General features: G+C 45.9%; 1 protein-coding gene across 1 annotated transcript; it reads left to right on the top strand.

Moving 5' to 3' along the window:
- The first annotated feature begins 466 nt into the window (after nucleotides 1–466).
- LOC146172709 (achaete-scute complex protein T3-like) lies at nucleotides 467–1,063 on the top strand. Its single transcript, XM_084584540.1, has one exon. The coding sequence runs from the start codon at nucleotides 467–469 to the stop codon at nucleotides 1,061–1,063; it is 597 nt and encodes a 198-aa protein (XP_084440666.1).
- Nucleotides 1,064–14,384: the final 13,321 nt, after the last annotated feature.

Below are 14,384 nucleotides of genomic sequence, written 5' to 3'. Positions count from 1 at the left end.
CACATATAAGGAGTAAAACATTTGTAGGATTAAACATGTTCCTAATGCAGAATAGAGTGTTAAGTATCGGACTGGGAATGAACGTCCTCCGAGTTGCTCACTAGGTCACCGAATTTTCTTGTAGACTGCATTTATAATCTTTTCGTCATTGAATAACAAACAGGCTTTCCGCCTAAGTTTCCTTCAGGTTACTACGATTGAAACAGCTCGGTGGAACCCTGTGAAAATAGTTTGCCCGTTTCTGCCGAGACACTGTCTGCAGAGTCTGCTAACTACAGCGACTTGAGACAAGACCGAAGTGTCCGAAAAGAAACCGCGTCATTTCTTAGCCACTTAAGACATGCACCGTGATTAAAATCTACGTGCTAGAGCATGACGCTACGCAGGCCCAGTTCGTGATATTCCATAATTGCGTGTCACTGTCCGGAATCTGCACTGTGACAACCGAGACGACATTTACCGGAACATGAGCTCCTACAGGATGATACGCAGCGCACCGGCACACCATCATCACCATCCCCACACTAAGAACGGTGACATTCTGCGGTTCACCAGGAGGGCTCCCTACCAGCAAGCGCCGGTCATGTCGTCGGGCTACTCTCAAGCCGTGGCACGCAGAAATGAACGCGAGCGGAACCGGGTGAGACTCGTCAACATGGGTTTCGCCGCCCTTCGGCAGCATGTGCCGAACTTCACTCAAAACAAGAAGATGAGCAAAGTGGACACTCTGCGGTCAGCGGTGGACTACATCAAGTCCCTCCAGGACCTCCTGGAACACGGCACCACGCCACAGATTCGTAGCAGAGGCTCGGACAGAGACACGGAGGACGATGACGTGGACGATGTGTCGTACCAGGCTGCCACAGACCAGCGACACGTCACGGCTACCTCCTTTGAGGACGCGGACGGCTTCTACGACTTCTCGCGCATCGGAGGCAACGCTCCGTCGCCGGCCGAATCACAACAGGCGATGACAATGTCCGAATCTTCGACGAGTGCCTTGGACTGTTATGCTGCGGAAGATGCAGAACTCATGGACTTTTGCCAGCCATGGCTTGTGTAAAAACACGAAATGTGTGCCAAAGTTTGAATTTAAAATTGTGCCGCATCTATATTTCTGCTACTCGAGATTTATTCGGACTGCGTTTATAAAGGTCCCGCCTTACGTGCTGTCTTATTACACTTGATGCGAAGAAATTGTTTCCTTTTTGTTTGCAGCAAACAAGGTTCCAGTTTCCTATTCAGGGCCGAGAAAGCGTATGCCAGACAGATAAGGCTTCTCTAAATTGAAAATTATGGCCTCTAGCAGCAGGTATATTACATGATGTTGGCAGAGAACAGCCTAGAGTGCTCTATTTAAATAAGTGCTCCATTGCACACAAAAAAACGTGTGTTATACCATGACCGTAAGCCATATCGCTATGGTGGCAGCAGTTGAAAATTGTCGAAGATACAGCCTCAATATCACAGCCCTCAAATGTGGTGCAAGCTATCGTGAGTCAGAGTGACAAAAACGGTTATCGTAAAAGCAAATGTTTTCAACTAAACAAAGAACATGCTAAATTTCCTGCACACAAGATTTTGAGCACAAGCAAGCATCTATTATAAGGCTGGTGAGGCTCAAGCCGCTTTTGGGTTCTTGCCCGAAACTGCATCACAAACAGTACGCAAAACGTTTCGAACACTTGGCTAAAAAATCAGAGCACTATAGACAGCGGCGCATTTTCTTTTCCGGAGATTAGGTTGACAGCTTTAAAAGTAGTGCGGATATACCAGACGAAGGAAATGCGAGCTTTGATTCACAAGCCGGAAGTCATGACAGAAGGCTTTGTTTCTAACGAAGGCATTTAAATGGATTTTCTTTAGAACCCGTCGAAGCGGATTTTTGGAGACAAAAGGTATTTGCTATTCTACCGACTTCAAGCGCTCTCTGACTCAACCTGAATGTATACCCCAGCTAACTAAACAGTATCCTCAGTGTTTGCACTGAACTAAGGTTTCAGCAAATTCATTCCTCGGATATAAAGCGACCTAAACCTTTCTCCGTCATTACATTTGCGAACAGCTATTCAAACAGTGTTTTTCTCGAAGTCCTGCTTTCGCCAACTCACTGCAGTTTTAGAACAAAGGGGTTCCAAGCGGCGCTGTTGAAGAGCTCGCAGTGACCCTAAAAATACACGTGCGCTGGGGAAGCAATTACTTTAGCCAGCGCGTGGACGTGCCTTTCCTAAACGGTCTGGTTTCCTTTGCTTTTTAACCAACTGAGGCGTGCTTCGCTCTGAAAGTAGGCCGACTGCATAATTAATTTGTCGCTGAAGCCTTATTCACTTTTAGTCAGAACTTTTGCATATAAATTAAACGCATACTGTTCTTACGCGCTGCGACGACCGAGGCGCGCATAAATTATCGGTGGGCAGAGTGTCAATTATTCAACTTTTTGTGTCTGACGCATCAGTCACGAGAACTATGAAAACTGCTGAAGCTTATGGAAAACAACGTACACGCTTTGACGAGGGTGAAATTTTGTTTTCGTTAGAGTGCAAGTGTTCTTCGGTTGCAACGGTCATCAATCAACTAAATACCGGCCGTGAGCGTAGCCTGTCGAGTGTCAGCCCTACTCATTAAGCTTCTGTCCCAATTTGTCCCAAACTGCTGCACGGTGAGCGTGTTGGCAGATTTTTTTTTTTTTTTCGTTTCTGCATGACAGTGAGCTTTATAACACACCTGGGTAACCAACAAAAAAAGTATATTTCCCTGAAACCAAGCAAAACTGATTCTTTTAATATATACGCTTCTGTGCCCCAAGCAGAGCTATTCGTAAATCGTAATAACGCCAAGAAGCCAAGAAGAAAAAGCATGTCAGAATAACTTTTTATGCAGTGTCAGCAACAAATGAAACGCGAACAAGACAGTTGAAACATCTTACCCGAGGAGATGCTGATTACCAGCGCAGGTTAATTTCACTTCTGAGGTGCGAAAACCGTCGTTTATAAGTAGTTATTAACGTGGCTTGTACTTGTCCCTACGAGCTATGTTTCATTGTGTTAGCATTTCGGTTCTCTTGTTCGCGGTCTATTTTTTTGCAGACAATAGATATGCATGGTGAGCAGAGAAGTTGAAATGTGGTACAGTTTGATGAATTTTATTCGTTTAGCGCTCCATAAGCTCTTAACATCGCGAACAATCGGCCTAATTTTGATAGTAAGCGCTCGGTACTACATACGGCCAGTGCGTCGCCAACAGTGTCCTTAACTAGTACTCTGGTTTGTGTTGCCTGGCACGGCGGATTCAACATCTATGACAATGACTGTTCACATCCCGTAAGCCGTAAATTCACATCTTTATTAAGTAGACCGGCACAGCACAAAGTGCGGAAGAATTTTCTTTTTTCACTGCTGCTCACGCAGTGCTAGGCGCACCAACTGAGCTGCTCGGCGCTGCAAAGCATGAACCCAGAGGAAACAAAAAGAACCACCGTTGAGGCATTTCCACTTTCGCAGTCCCTTATGCTGGTGAACTGCTCCCAAAATATATTTAAAAAATGATTTAGTTCGTGCAGTCTGTATCGGTAGCTAAGTCATCGTCCCGGAAGCCACGGGACATGCGCACACAGTCGGCTTCTGGGGGAGAGGAGGTCGCCCTTCTTTCCAGTGGTGGCTATAAAACCAGCGCGCAATAAAGCACGAAGGCTCCTTTTCCCTGCAACCGTGTTGTCATGTTCTATCGACTGTGACAGCCGATACACAGTCGAGGGTTTGTTCACATCCATCACTGCCTATATTGAAGTGGCCAAAATACATCGCTTCAAATGTGCTGTGCATATTCCCCTTCTTCATTTCTCAGGCAGCGAGTTTCCATATTATCGAGGCGTAAACACATTGTAAAGCTTGGTCCCCAGAAAAACTGTCCGTAATTCGAATCGTCCATACTAACAAGGTTCATATTAACAGGGCGCAACCAGCAGATATATCTTGCTTTTCTGGGGATCCTTTTTCTAACTGTTGGTTTCCTGTTTATTTTATATGAATGCGGAATTGTTGTATAGTGCTACAAGCATCTCTCCTGTCGGTGTAAACACGCATGTTTTTATCATGTTTCATTCGCAGATATCTACAGCACTCACGCAGTAGATCTACCTTCCCTGTGTAAGCCGAAGAGTAGAAGTGTCTTGCTTAGGTGCCGGATTTCAATTACAGGGAGAAAAATAAATAGCGCCTAAATTAAATTATTTCCTTATGCGTATTGTTCAAGGCTCACAAGAAAAAAAAAACAGCTTTTTGTTTTCCTTTATACGATACCTTAATTCAAAAGTCGAAACAGGTGTAAACACCTAGTTTCCATGAAAAACATTTCTGGGCTCAACGCATAATGACCACAAATGTTATGCATATAAAGGTTATAAGAAAAACTACTAGAATAACTCCCATTTCACTGCGGTATTGCATGCTTTGTCCCCTGCGAAAAAGTCGCAAATCGACGGTATATCCCTAGCCGGCTAGCCGTTTTCATGACTCCGATTTATCGAATTCAGACTTTTGACAATTCCTTCGCGGAGATAAATAACACTCTGGACGCTAACAGATTCTCCCTGACACAAATTAAAATCAGGTGCTGTTTATTTCAGTGCAGTACAGTGGTTCGCGGACATCTGACATCGTCCTCGCAGGACAACGTCTAGTTGACGTCAGGCTGAGGTTTGGAGACCCGAATATTATTTCCCTTGGCCTGGAAGAAACTGAGCGCTGTGGATAGCGACGCAAAAGAATGGAAACAGGAAAGAGCGTTACCAAATGCTGGTTTATTCTCGCATAGACGTGGCTCCATACATACGACCTGTTTATAACTGTCCAACAAGGTGGGGGTTATGTATCGAGCCAGGCGTACTCCTTATTTCTAAGAATAAACAAGCGCTTTGTTCCGTCTTCTTCCTCTCGTGTAGACTCCTTTTGGACCGTATTATTCCCCAAAGCCATGAATCCAAAAACCTCCAAACAGTGGTCTTGCTCGTCGTCATGTGGCGTATCAAATACAAAATGTATTCTAGAACAACGACCAGCTCTTTCAAAACTTTGTTGGCCGACATTCATTTGCATTACAGTTAACGAGATTCCCATCGCCAGCGGCGCCTCTAAGTAGCGAGCGATGACGACCTGCAGCATTCCATAGTCCTTGCCCATCAGGTGATCGGGGAATCCTTTTTAGGTTTGGCGAAACGCGTTCCTCGGCACAACTTACGGGACGAACTGTGTCATAACGATGCACAAATTTAATTCTTTAAAAGTGCCATGTGGTTTGCCCAAAAATAAACGCGATAAAGAAACAAGACACAAAGCAGTTGAAATTTGTCGCTCCAGGTATCATCAGGCTGCAAACAGCAGGAGTGGTCGAAATAATGTGACTTCGTTCGCCACTAGTTAGCTACTTGTTATTAAATAATTAGCAGACACAGAAAAAAAAACCTCCGGGACAAAAGCAACACTCGCCTTGCCGATGAATATGACCGATACACCGAGCCAGCTATCACGTAATGATCTGAGTGAAAGCCTCCTCCCTAACCCGCAAACCTTCCAAGTCGTCATTAGGCGGTGCCTCGAGCAGGGCCGATCAGTAAAGCAACAGGTGTGAGTGGTTTATGTGAGAAAATGAGTTCCGCAGTTACATATGAAACGACTGCGCATCTCCGCAAGCGTATATTGCTGTGAATTCAATCGGACCGACGTAAAAGGCTCTATAGAAAACAGAAATAAACGATCTTTGTTCATGCTTTTCTTTACTCGCTTGTTTCCTTATCAGCTGTCGCCACCTATGTTTCAGAAGCTCCTGTGCAAGCAACTGCGCGCACAATATCGTCGCTCCCTTTGGAGTCAGTTACTTGAAAGCAGTCCACGTACCATCCAAGACCTCCACGCCGTCTTGCGGGTGGTCACGGTCCGTTCAAAGGATGCCCCGCGCAAAGAAAGGGCAAGGGGTGAGCAAGAGTCGGAAGAAGCTCTACTAGCTTCCCGGTGGGCGCGCGCGTCCCACTGAAAGCAGAAGCACGACCAGGAAGCGCATTTAACACCGCGTTCATTACTCTTTAGATGAACCCTGCGAAAAACAACTCAATACTGTCTAATCGTGCCGAGTATGTATCTCTCTAAGAATCCTGGCGCAGCATTTGTAGGTGTTCTTTTAGCGGTTTATTATTTTTCCTGCTTGTGACTAATCCACTCTTTGTCTAAACGACATTGAAGCCAGCGAATTGCTCTGCAGTTGTTTATTTGTCGGTGACCGCGTCCTGAATAGTTACAATAATGGCAAACGATATATTGAGGAAATGATAGTTAAAAGATGGGGCCTCTGCTTGTCACTCGTGAAAATGCTATACGTATAAGGGATGAACGGCTCGTAGCAAAGAGATATTGCAGATACATATATGCCATATCTACACAATATCTATACAATATATATGCAATATATATGCAATATGTATGCAATATAGTATGGTACTGCTCACAAGCGCATCTCTGAATAGGGTACTTGGCAGGTTACTTGGCCGGGCAATGGTTGGCCGTCGTTCCTGTGACGTCAGCTGCATTAAGGTTACTTGTGTTCGTGCTTGCTTAATATGAACGCATTTGTAACGTCGGCATGAAGTCACGCGTGTTTGACGTGGTTTAACCATGTTAATTTACCTGATAAGCCAAATGAAACAAGTCTGCTTTGCAAAATTTAGACCAACACCGATCTGTGACGTAAGCGTGATGCGGTGGCGCTTCTGTCGCCAGGCTGAGCCGGTTTGGGGGTGAAACCGAGGCTTAGCGCCCATAGGAATACATGGACCCAAAAATCTCAAAGCAATTTTTTAATTTCACGGCGCACCTATGATCTCGTTATTCGGTACACCATGAGCATTCTAGTGCGTGTCTGTGTGTGTGTGTGTGTGTGTGTGTGTGTGTGTGTGTGTGTGTGTGTGTGTGTGTGTGTGTGTGTGTGTGTGTGTGTGTGTGTGTGTGTGTGTGTGTGTGTGTGTGTGTGTGTGTGTGTGTGTGTGTGTGTGTGTGTGTGTGTGTGTGTGTGTGTGTGTGTGTGTGTGTGTGTGTGTGTGTGTGTGTGTGTGTGTGTGTGTGTGTGTGTGTGTGTGTGTGTGTGTGTGTGTGTGTGTGTGTGTGTGTGTGTGTGTGTGTGTGTGTGTGTGTGTGTGTGTGTGTGTGTGTGTGTGTGTGTGTGTGTGTGCGCGTGCGTGCGTGCGTGCGTGTGTGTGTGTGTGTATGTGTGCGTGCGTGCGTGTGTGTGTGTGTGTGTGTGTGTGTGTGTGTGTGTGTGTGTGTGTGTGTGTGTGTGTGTGTGTGTGTGTGTGTGTGTGTGCGTGCGTGCGTGCGTGTGGAGCAATGTTCTTTATGTGTAAAATCTGATAATAAATTAGGAAACGAAGGAAAGGGGGTGTAGCTAAGATGGTAGGGCGCTCGCTTAGCATGCGAGAGGTACTGGGATCATACCCAGCACCTCCACAACCTTTCGGCACTTTCTGAATTTTCCAGTATTTCTTTTTTTTTTAAGGGGGGGGGGGGGGGGGGGGGGGGGGGGCAAGTACGTCGGAAAGCGTCTATAAGGAACGCCGCAGTGGAGGGCTGCGAAACATTCGACCACCTGGGGTTCTTTAACGTGCACTGACATCCCACAGCACACGAATGCCTCGCTTTTCGTCTCCATAGAAAAGCGGCCGCCGCGGACAGAATCAAATCGCCTCGGGCGCAGCGCTCGAGTGCTAGAACTCCGCTGTGCTAGCACTCCATATATTACCCGTTCCACTGTTCGCGGGGCTCCTTAGTCGAATTTCAAGCTCATGGTGCTCATAGTTTTGGCTTTTCCACGATGAATATGCTTCATTGATCGCTCCCCCTCCATTTCATGTTTCCTTTTAAGCCGAGAAAAATTCCCTTCTTTTCTATTACTAAGTGGTAGCGATTTTTATTTTTTATTTTTTTGTAAAATAAAGTACATACAAATTATGGTGTCTTATCATTTCAGAAGTTTCCTCTACTCTGTGCGGGACAAACCCCCGTGGCACCCGTGGCCCACCTCAACTTCGCACTCAAACTCTAAATCCACCGGCTCCACAGCGTATTACAATTATCGAGGGGTGGTGTGTTCACCTAGCAGGCTTGTGCAAGCGCTCCTTTTGACGCCCCCTCAACAGCGCGGCGGTCAATGCATGTACGCGCCGACACACGCGCGCTATATGTGCCGAGAGAACACCGGCGGCTTCCTTTCATCCGCGGCTCCGATCAAAGGGCAATCGACCGCGCGACCGGGGGTCACGTTCATCCGGGGTTAACTCGGCGTAGACCGGAGATCGTGGCGGCAGTTCCAGAAGAGAGGGAGGAGGAGAGGGAGCCATGTTAACCGCCTTGGAGTCGGGAACCCGAAATAAACCACACATTAGTCGTCTGTATGTATCGCGCGAACGTGGAGAGATTCAATGATATATCTAAATGGGATAACACACTCCGGTACAATATAACCAGGCACGAACAGGTATAGTAAGAGGTTTACGTGTAGTTTCGTTATATCGAACTCGCTTATTCGATCTCCCGGTTTATATGACCTAACGCTTTAGTCCCGCTAATGCCAGGGGTAAGTTAAAAAAAAAAAAAAGTAGAACGTGCTTATTGGCAACTTCTTAAAATTGAAACAAAACAAATTTTCGCTGCATTCTTAGTTCGAATTGTTTACGGTTGACTGCACACGAATAAAGTCAGAAGCCTTCAAAGCAAAGAAAATATAAGGTATGTGTTACAGCCTTAATGATCGGTGCCCATTAAGATAGAGATTATTTCAGTAATAATATTCGACTAAACTTGATTTTACGTCAGTTCGAAAGAAATTCCTAACTGTTCAAGTGAGCAAGCGAACAGGACCGAGAAGGATAGGGGACACACAGATGCTGCCATGACCGATTGTCATAAAGTCCCGGTTAATCCCTTTCGCAAAAACTTGCTCTCACCTGTGATTTCACGCTAGAGAGGATGAACTGCAACGCCACTGGTAGAAAGCGGTGACTGGATGGCTGCCTTTGAAGAGCATTGGAGGCAGCGTTCTTAGAATGGAGGCATCGCCGCGCCATGCTAGTTGTAGCCTAACCGCACTTAATCATAGCGGGGGACTTGATACGCCCTATCACGCCGCAATTTTCCCATTGTCCGCGTTAGAAGGTGAAAAACGCCAGCCATGGAAAAACTCTCCCTTGCTAGCGACCATGCATGGCCCACTTCTCAACCTGAGAGATCCTGCCAATGGCTTCTTTCTTCACGTGTCAGAAAATTCGCGAGGCCACGCAGAGCCCATCCTTGCGTTTCCCCGGGATGTGCGTCATGATCCTTCTTTTCTCCTTACACGTCTCACCATGTCTTCTACTTCATCTATGTTTTCTTTGTATCTAATATCTGCGCGTCTCTCATGAACAGCCCCAGAGAAGGCGGCGGGAATAAGCGCTTGCCAATAAATCCGGCAGAAGATGAGGTCAATATGTGGCACCACACTACACCGTACTACTTCGTCCTCTTCCTCGGTCGCACTGAGACACGTGGCAATATTATTACGGATAATTAACGCTTTTGTGAGGAAACTATACTCACATTTTATGTAAAGAAAACAAGGTATACTTTATACGTGTAGCCAGGTTCCGTTTGTAGGGTTCAATTTCCTAAATCTACACCGGTTATGAGGGAAGGCATAGTGATGGGGCTCCGAAAATGATTCTTGCCGGAGTTTATGCGCTGGCAGGGAAGCTTATCGCCTACCTGGTTGTTTCGTTTTTTCGCCTCCTGTCTGCAACGTTTTGCACTTCCAGAGAGAGAGAGAGAGAAAGTAGAACTTTTTTATTTAGACTTGCGTATGGAGAAGCTCCTGTCCTCCGTCGCTTACAACAACAAAATTTAGTTATCTTCGCACATTTTCCAGCGCTCGGTTACAAATTTAATCAACTTCCGGTCGATCTCCTATCTTTTTTTTTTTTTTGCTTCTCTTGTCTCGCACTACAGAGTGGCATCACTTTGCAAAGAGCAAGAGATGAATTTAAGTTGTTAGGCGCAGGACATTCGAAGAGAACGGAATATAATAAATGAACATGATATGAAACAAATTACAGTGTCTTCGGCTGAAATGTTGTACATTCCAAATATTGGTCTCCGTGAGCCTTCCCTTCTTGTAGGGCTCCCAAGACATCTAAAAGAGACACTCCCGCTCTCCAATTTGCTTAGTTTATCAAAGCGGGTGTTTAAGCTATAGTTCTTGAATATTCATAACGAAAAAAAAAGAAAAATGAACAGAGCATTAAGACACAAAAAAGAGCATAAGAAAAGAACACAGCAACAGCGCTTGGTGGGTTCGTTCTTGTGCTTTTTTGTGTCTTAGTGCACGCTGATTGTTTTTTTTTTTTTTTTTCATTTTGCTTTTGTATTTTTGCATCCCAATTACAGCATCTCTGTTGACTTGAACCCCCCTGATAACGTGTAGTAACTGAAGAGCGGATGTTATCGAAAAGAATAAAATAAGAAGAAGAGAGAAACGAAGGAAGGAATAAGTGATAAGCAGATTGGAAACAACACCACCACCTCGCTCCGCTTACATTCGGTTACCTGGTCGGAGGCTTGGCCTGCCCGTGCTTACCGTTCTTCACCAGCCGCTCGTTAGGGCGCAGGATAGAGGCAACCAATTTTAGCCTCATTTTTTGCCTTCCTTTGCCCATGTATTTGTTTCTGTTTTCATTCCCCGATTCACAAAACGTTTGTTCTCGAGCCAGAAAGCCTAAAAGGCAGGAAATATTATTTTCCTTTCCTTTATTTCTTTCGTTCTCTACATGCGATGTTTCTTCCGTTGTTTCCGTCTTCCTCCTTTTCTCTTGTTCCTTTCCCCCATGTAACGGGGAGGGGAGATTGCCACAGACATTTTCCACTTCAGCGTGCGCGCGCGTCAGACCGAGTGGAAAATTGGAAATGAGCCCGCGGGGAGGCCAAGAACAGCAGCGCGCATACAGCGTTTGATAGACGGGCAGCCCCCATTAGGTCGATGCCGTGAAGGCGGTGGGAAACTTTGAGGCTACGGTGTGGTTTATAGCGGAAGGATGTACGCGGGCGATGCGAAGGCACGACGATGCATTACGGGAAACCCCTGACGAGAACGATAGTGGGAGGAGACGAAACGGGAGAGCGGCAGAATTGCCGACCGCTACCATAGGGTTCTGTATAGTTCACCGTTTAAGGCAATCGTCCAAGATGGAGAATAGGGAGTAAATGTACTTTTACCACCCAGTGAAGATCAACCATGCTATGATAAAGGACAGCTCTATCTCTCAAAGAAACTCCGTAGTTAAAGCTCTGTTCTGGCCCGGGGTATTTATTGTTCCTTCGACAATAAATGTTCCTCCAGCTACGAGGCTTCTGCGGAAGCTGTATAGGTTTCATTCCTGTGGCTGCGCTTGGGTGGACGAAAATGGAGAATCGCTCCTTCATTACATATCTACTCCACCTTCCGCTATGCACTTTGGACAGAAACCATCAGCTAATCAATTCGCAATCCCTTATCATCATGTTTACCATCGTGATTATTTCAGTTGGTAGAGAGACTTCCTCGGACCAAGGCAAAGTTTTCATCAAGTGCGAAACTTCTGCAAAAGATGTTTATCACTCCTTTAGTAGACGTACGATACTGCGCTCAGATGTTGGAAGCTAATGAGCAAATAATCTCTTATTACCACAGGGTCCTCCAGCAACCTGCAAATACGTATAATGCGATTCGAATGATTTCCATGCCAAATCAGTCGGAAAGAAGGCCTGATATGCATGCAACTCTCTGAGGTTCACTAAGAAGTAAACTTTTCGTTTTCTTTCTTTCTTTTTTTCATTTAACTGGTAGTTGTTTCTTAAAAGAACCATCATATTGCGTCTTCAAGTTCTAGGCTGCAGTAGTAAAAATTAATTTGGTCTATGAACGAGAAGCGCTTCCATTTGTTGTACCGCCATATTGCTGTACAAAACGAGCTTTAAAATCAGTAGCTTATTTGCGCGAAGCTTGTTTAGTATAGTTCCAAGGCTACCGAAGCCACGGTGGTACGAAAGGCAGTGCCCGGTTTTCCCTGTTGTTAGTAGTTGCGCGCTTTTGATGGCTGCAATTTGAATGTCTGTTGCGGTTGAGGACAAAACGAGAGTTTAGCAATATGGCTAGACAGGTAGGTTGGTGATATATTGGGCAACAGCGCAACTGACATGTCTCTTCTTCGTTCATATATTGTCACGTGGTGGTGACAGGGTCGATGACAGAAATGAAGAGTCTGCGATTGTACTGAAGAAACTCTTTACTGGGCTGACTTGCACCCGCAAAATAACTAAGCGATTCGCTGGAGGCGATAGCAATAATCGTGCTCGGCAGTCGTCGAACAAAGAATGCTCGTCGCACTCGTCAACGTTCAATTTAAAAGCTGCTCAGAACCATCTAGATAACGTCGCAAACTGTTACTAGCACAACCTGGAACATTGTAGAAACATACGCGAGTGGTCAGAATCTCCGAGACAGATCTCGGCGCATCTTGTGCGACAAAAAAACTGATAAAGGTGCGTCTCGGGACATCGATCATTAACAAACAAAGAATAAAGAATTGATATGTGTGCCAGGATCATAGTTATACGGCCGCATGATAGCGGCTGCTAAAAAAACAACAAATACAGTTTTTAAGGTTTCGCGGCAATACATAGCTTGTTACCCGGATAATTATAAAGCTACCCAGTCGAAAAAAACTACAGAACCACGCCAAAAATACGACAGAATATTCTGTAGTTCTGTCGTAAACATCAAATTTTCCTGTAGGTCTGTAATAGTTTTTTGTAGTTCAGTAGTTCTGCGTTAGTTTTCTGTTTTCTGTAGTTCTGTGGTACTTTTCTGTCGTAACTACAGAAAGCTGTAATGCTACAACATAAAGTTTTATTGTCACCAACAAGTTTTCTGTAAAAAACAGCACAGAAATTATGTCGTAACAGCAGAAAGTTTTCTGTTTTTTTTCGACTGGGTAGGATATTTGGTTACAAAATACGGATATATTTAGGCCGTTAACTCCGCAATCACTATTTATATGGATGTAGAACACCGCAAAATCTGTATGGCCATATGGATGTACGAAAAAACTTGCGAGTAATCAACTGCTAAACACCGAGAACCAGTGTCAGCTCCCTGCGGCTGTACCCTGCAGAGACATGCACCTTTGGCTATTTGGGTGGTCGCAGCATCCAACCGTTCCGCCCAGTTCATTACTCTAATAAGCATCAGGTACAATTTCACAACTCCCTGCCCCCGGTACCCCTGCCCGATGAGTTCCTTCAATCGCTTAATGGGAAGAGCAGAAAGCGAGTCGCAGCACTCAATCGCGGTTTGTCGATATCGCGTACGAGTGAAATAAAATGGGCATTTAGCAAAGCGAAGACGGGGGATTCGGGGATCGTGAGTAGAGCGCTGTGGGAGGATCCATCTAATGGCCGCACATATGATAGAGTAAACGCAGCCTCAAATACATCCTTCCTTTTTGTATAGACCACTGACTGTTTCGCCACGGGTGGGTCCACATGGGTGTCCACTTAACCTGAAACACGAAGCGTGCTCACGACTACGACTACGCTACAACTGCGTAAGAACGATGCGTACACACACGAGTTTGCGCAGCATTCATTCATGAGAACCGCGCCATGGGTGCCGTGAGCGCCCTGGGGTGAATACACCGGACAGGCACGTATCGTGGCAACCGCACGACAACGCATACGCCTGTACGTGCGCCTGTATCTCGAGATCAGCGGAGCGAGTCCACCGTGGGTATATCAGAAGAAAGGCAAATTACATCTTAGAGATGTCGTGTGTTTATGGTACGCGTCTCCTAAGCAGGCTTCGAATCAATGGGGGGAGCATATATCCCTCCTCCTTCGCCCACCCCACCTTATAAAGCAGGAGCGATTTCGAGCATCGGAGGCACGATCAGCGTTTTATGTGGACGTTGCTTATGTTGTTGGTGTGTGCGCGAAAGTGATTCCTCCGCCCGCACGGGAAGTTCCAGGTCATTCAGCAACGACGAGGGTGATGTTTGTCCGTTTGTTTAATGGTCTTCCGACGGTGCACATAGCGATCACAGCGCCGCGCTTGGCATCGCGGCGAGGAATTGATTTAAATGGAAAGTCGTGACTGGGAGCGGAGCTGGGGTGGCTAGTGTACCGTTGCAGTCGTCGCAAGCACGCGGATGATGCAGATCGTAGGCTGTGGGAAAGAAATGTGCATTCTCGTACCGGCTAAAAAGCCAGAGAGAACTTTCTTGCAACATCCTTGCGGCCTGCTTCAGTACAGCAAGGTGTGGTGGCCATTTAATGCAA

This window comes from Amblyomma maculatum, chromosome 11, assembly GCF_055883805.1.
Source record: "Amblyomma maculatum isolate TAMU_Amacu chromosome 11, ASM5588380v1, whole genome shotgun sequence".
Taxonomy (NCBI): Eukaryota; Metazoa; Arthropoda; class Arachnida; order Ixodida; family Ixodidae; genus Amblyomma; species Amblyomma maculatum.
This window is presented reverse-complemented; position numbering and strand designations above follow the sequence as displayed.

What these genes read in the sequence shown, in the direction of transcription:
- LOC146172709 (XM_084584540.1), top strand. Translation starts at nt 467, where the DNA reads ATGAGCTCCTACAGGATGATACGCAGCGCACCGGCACACCATCATCAC.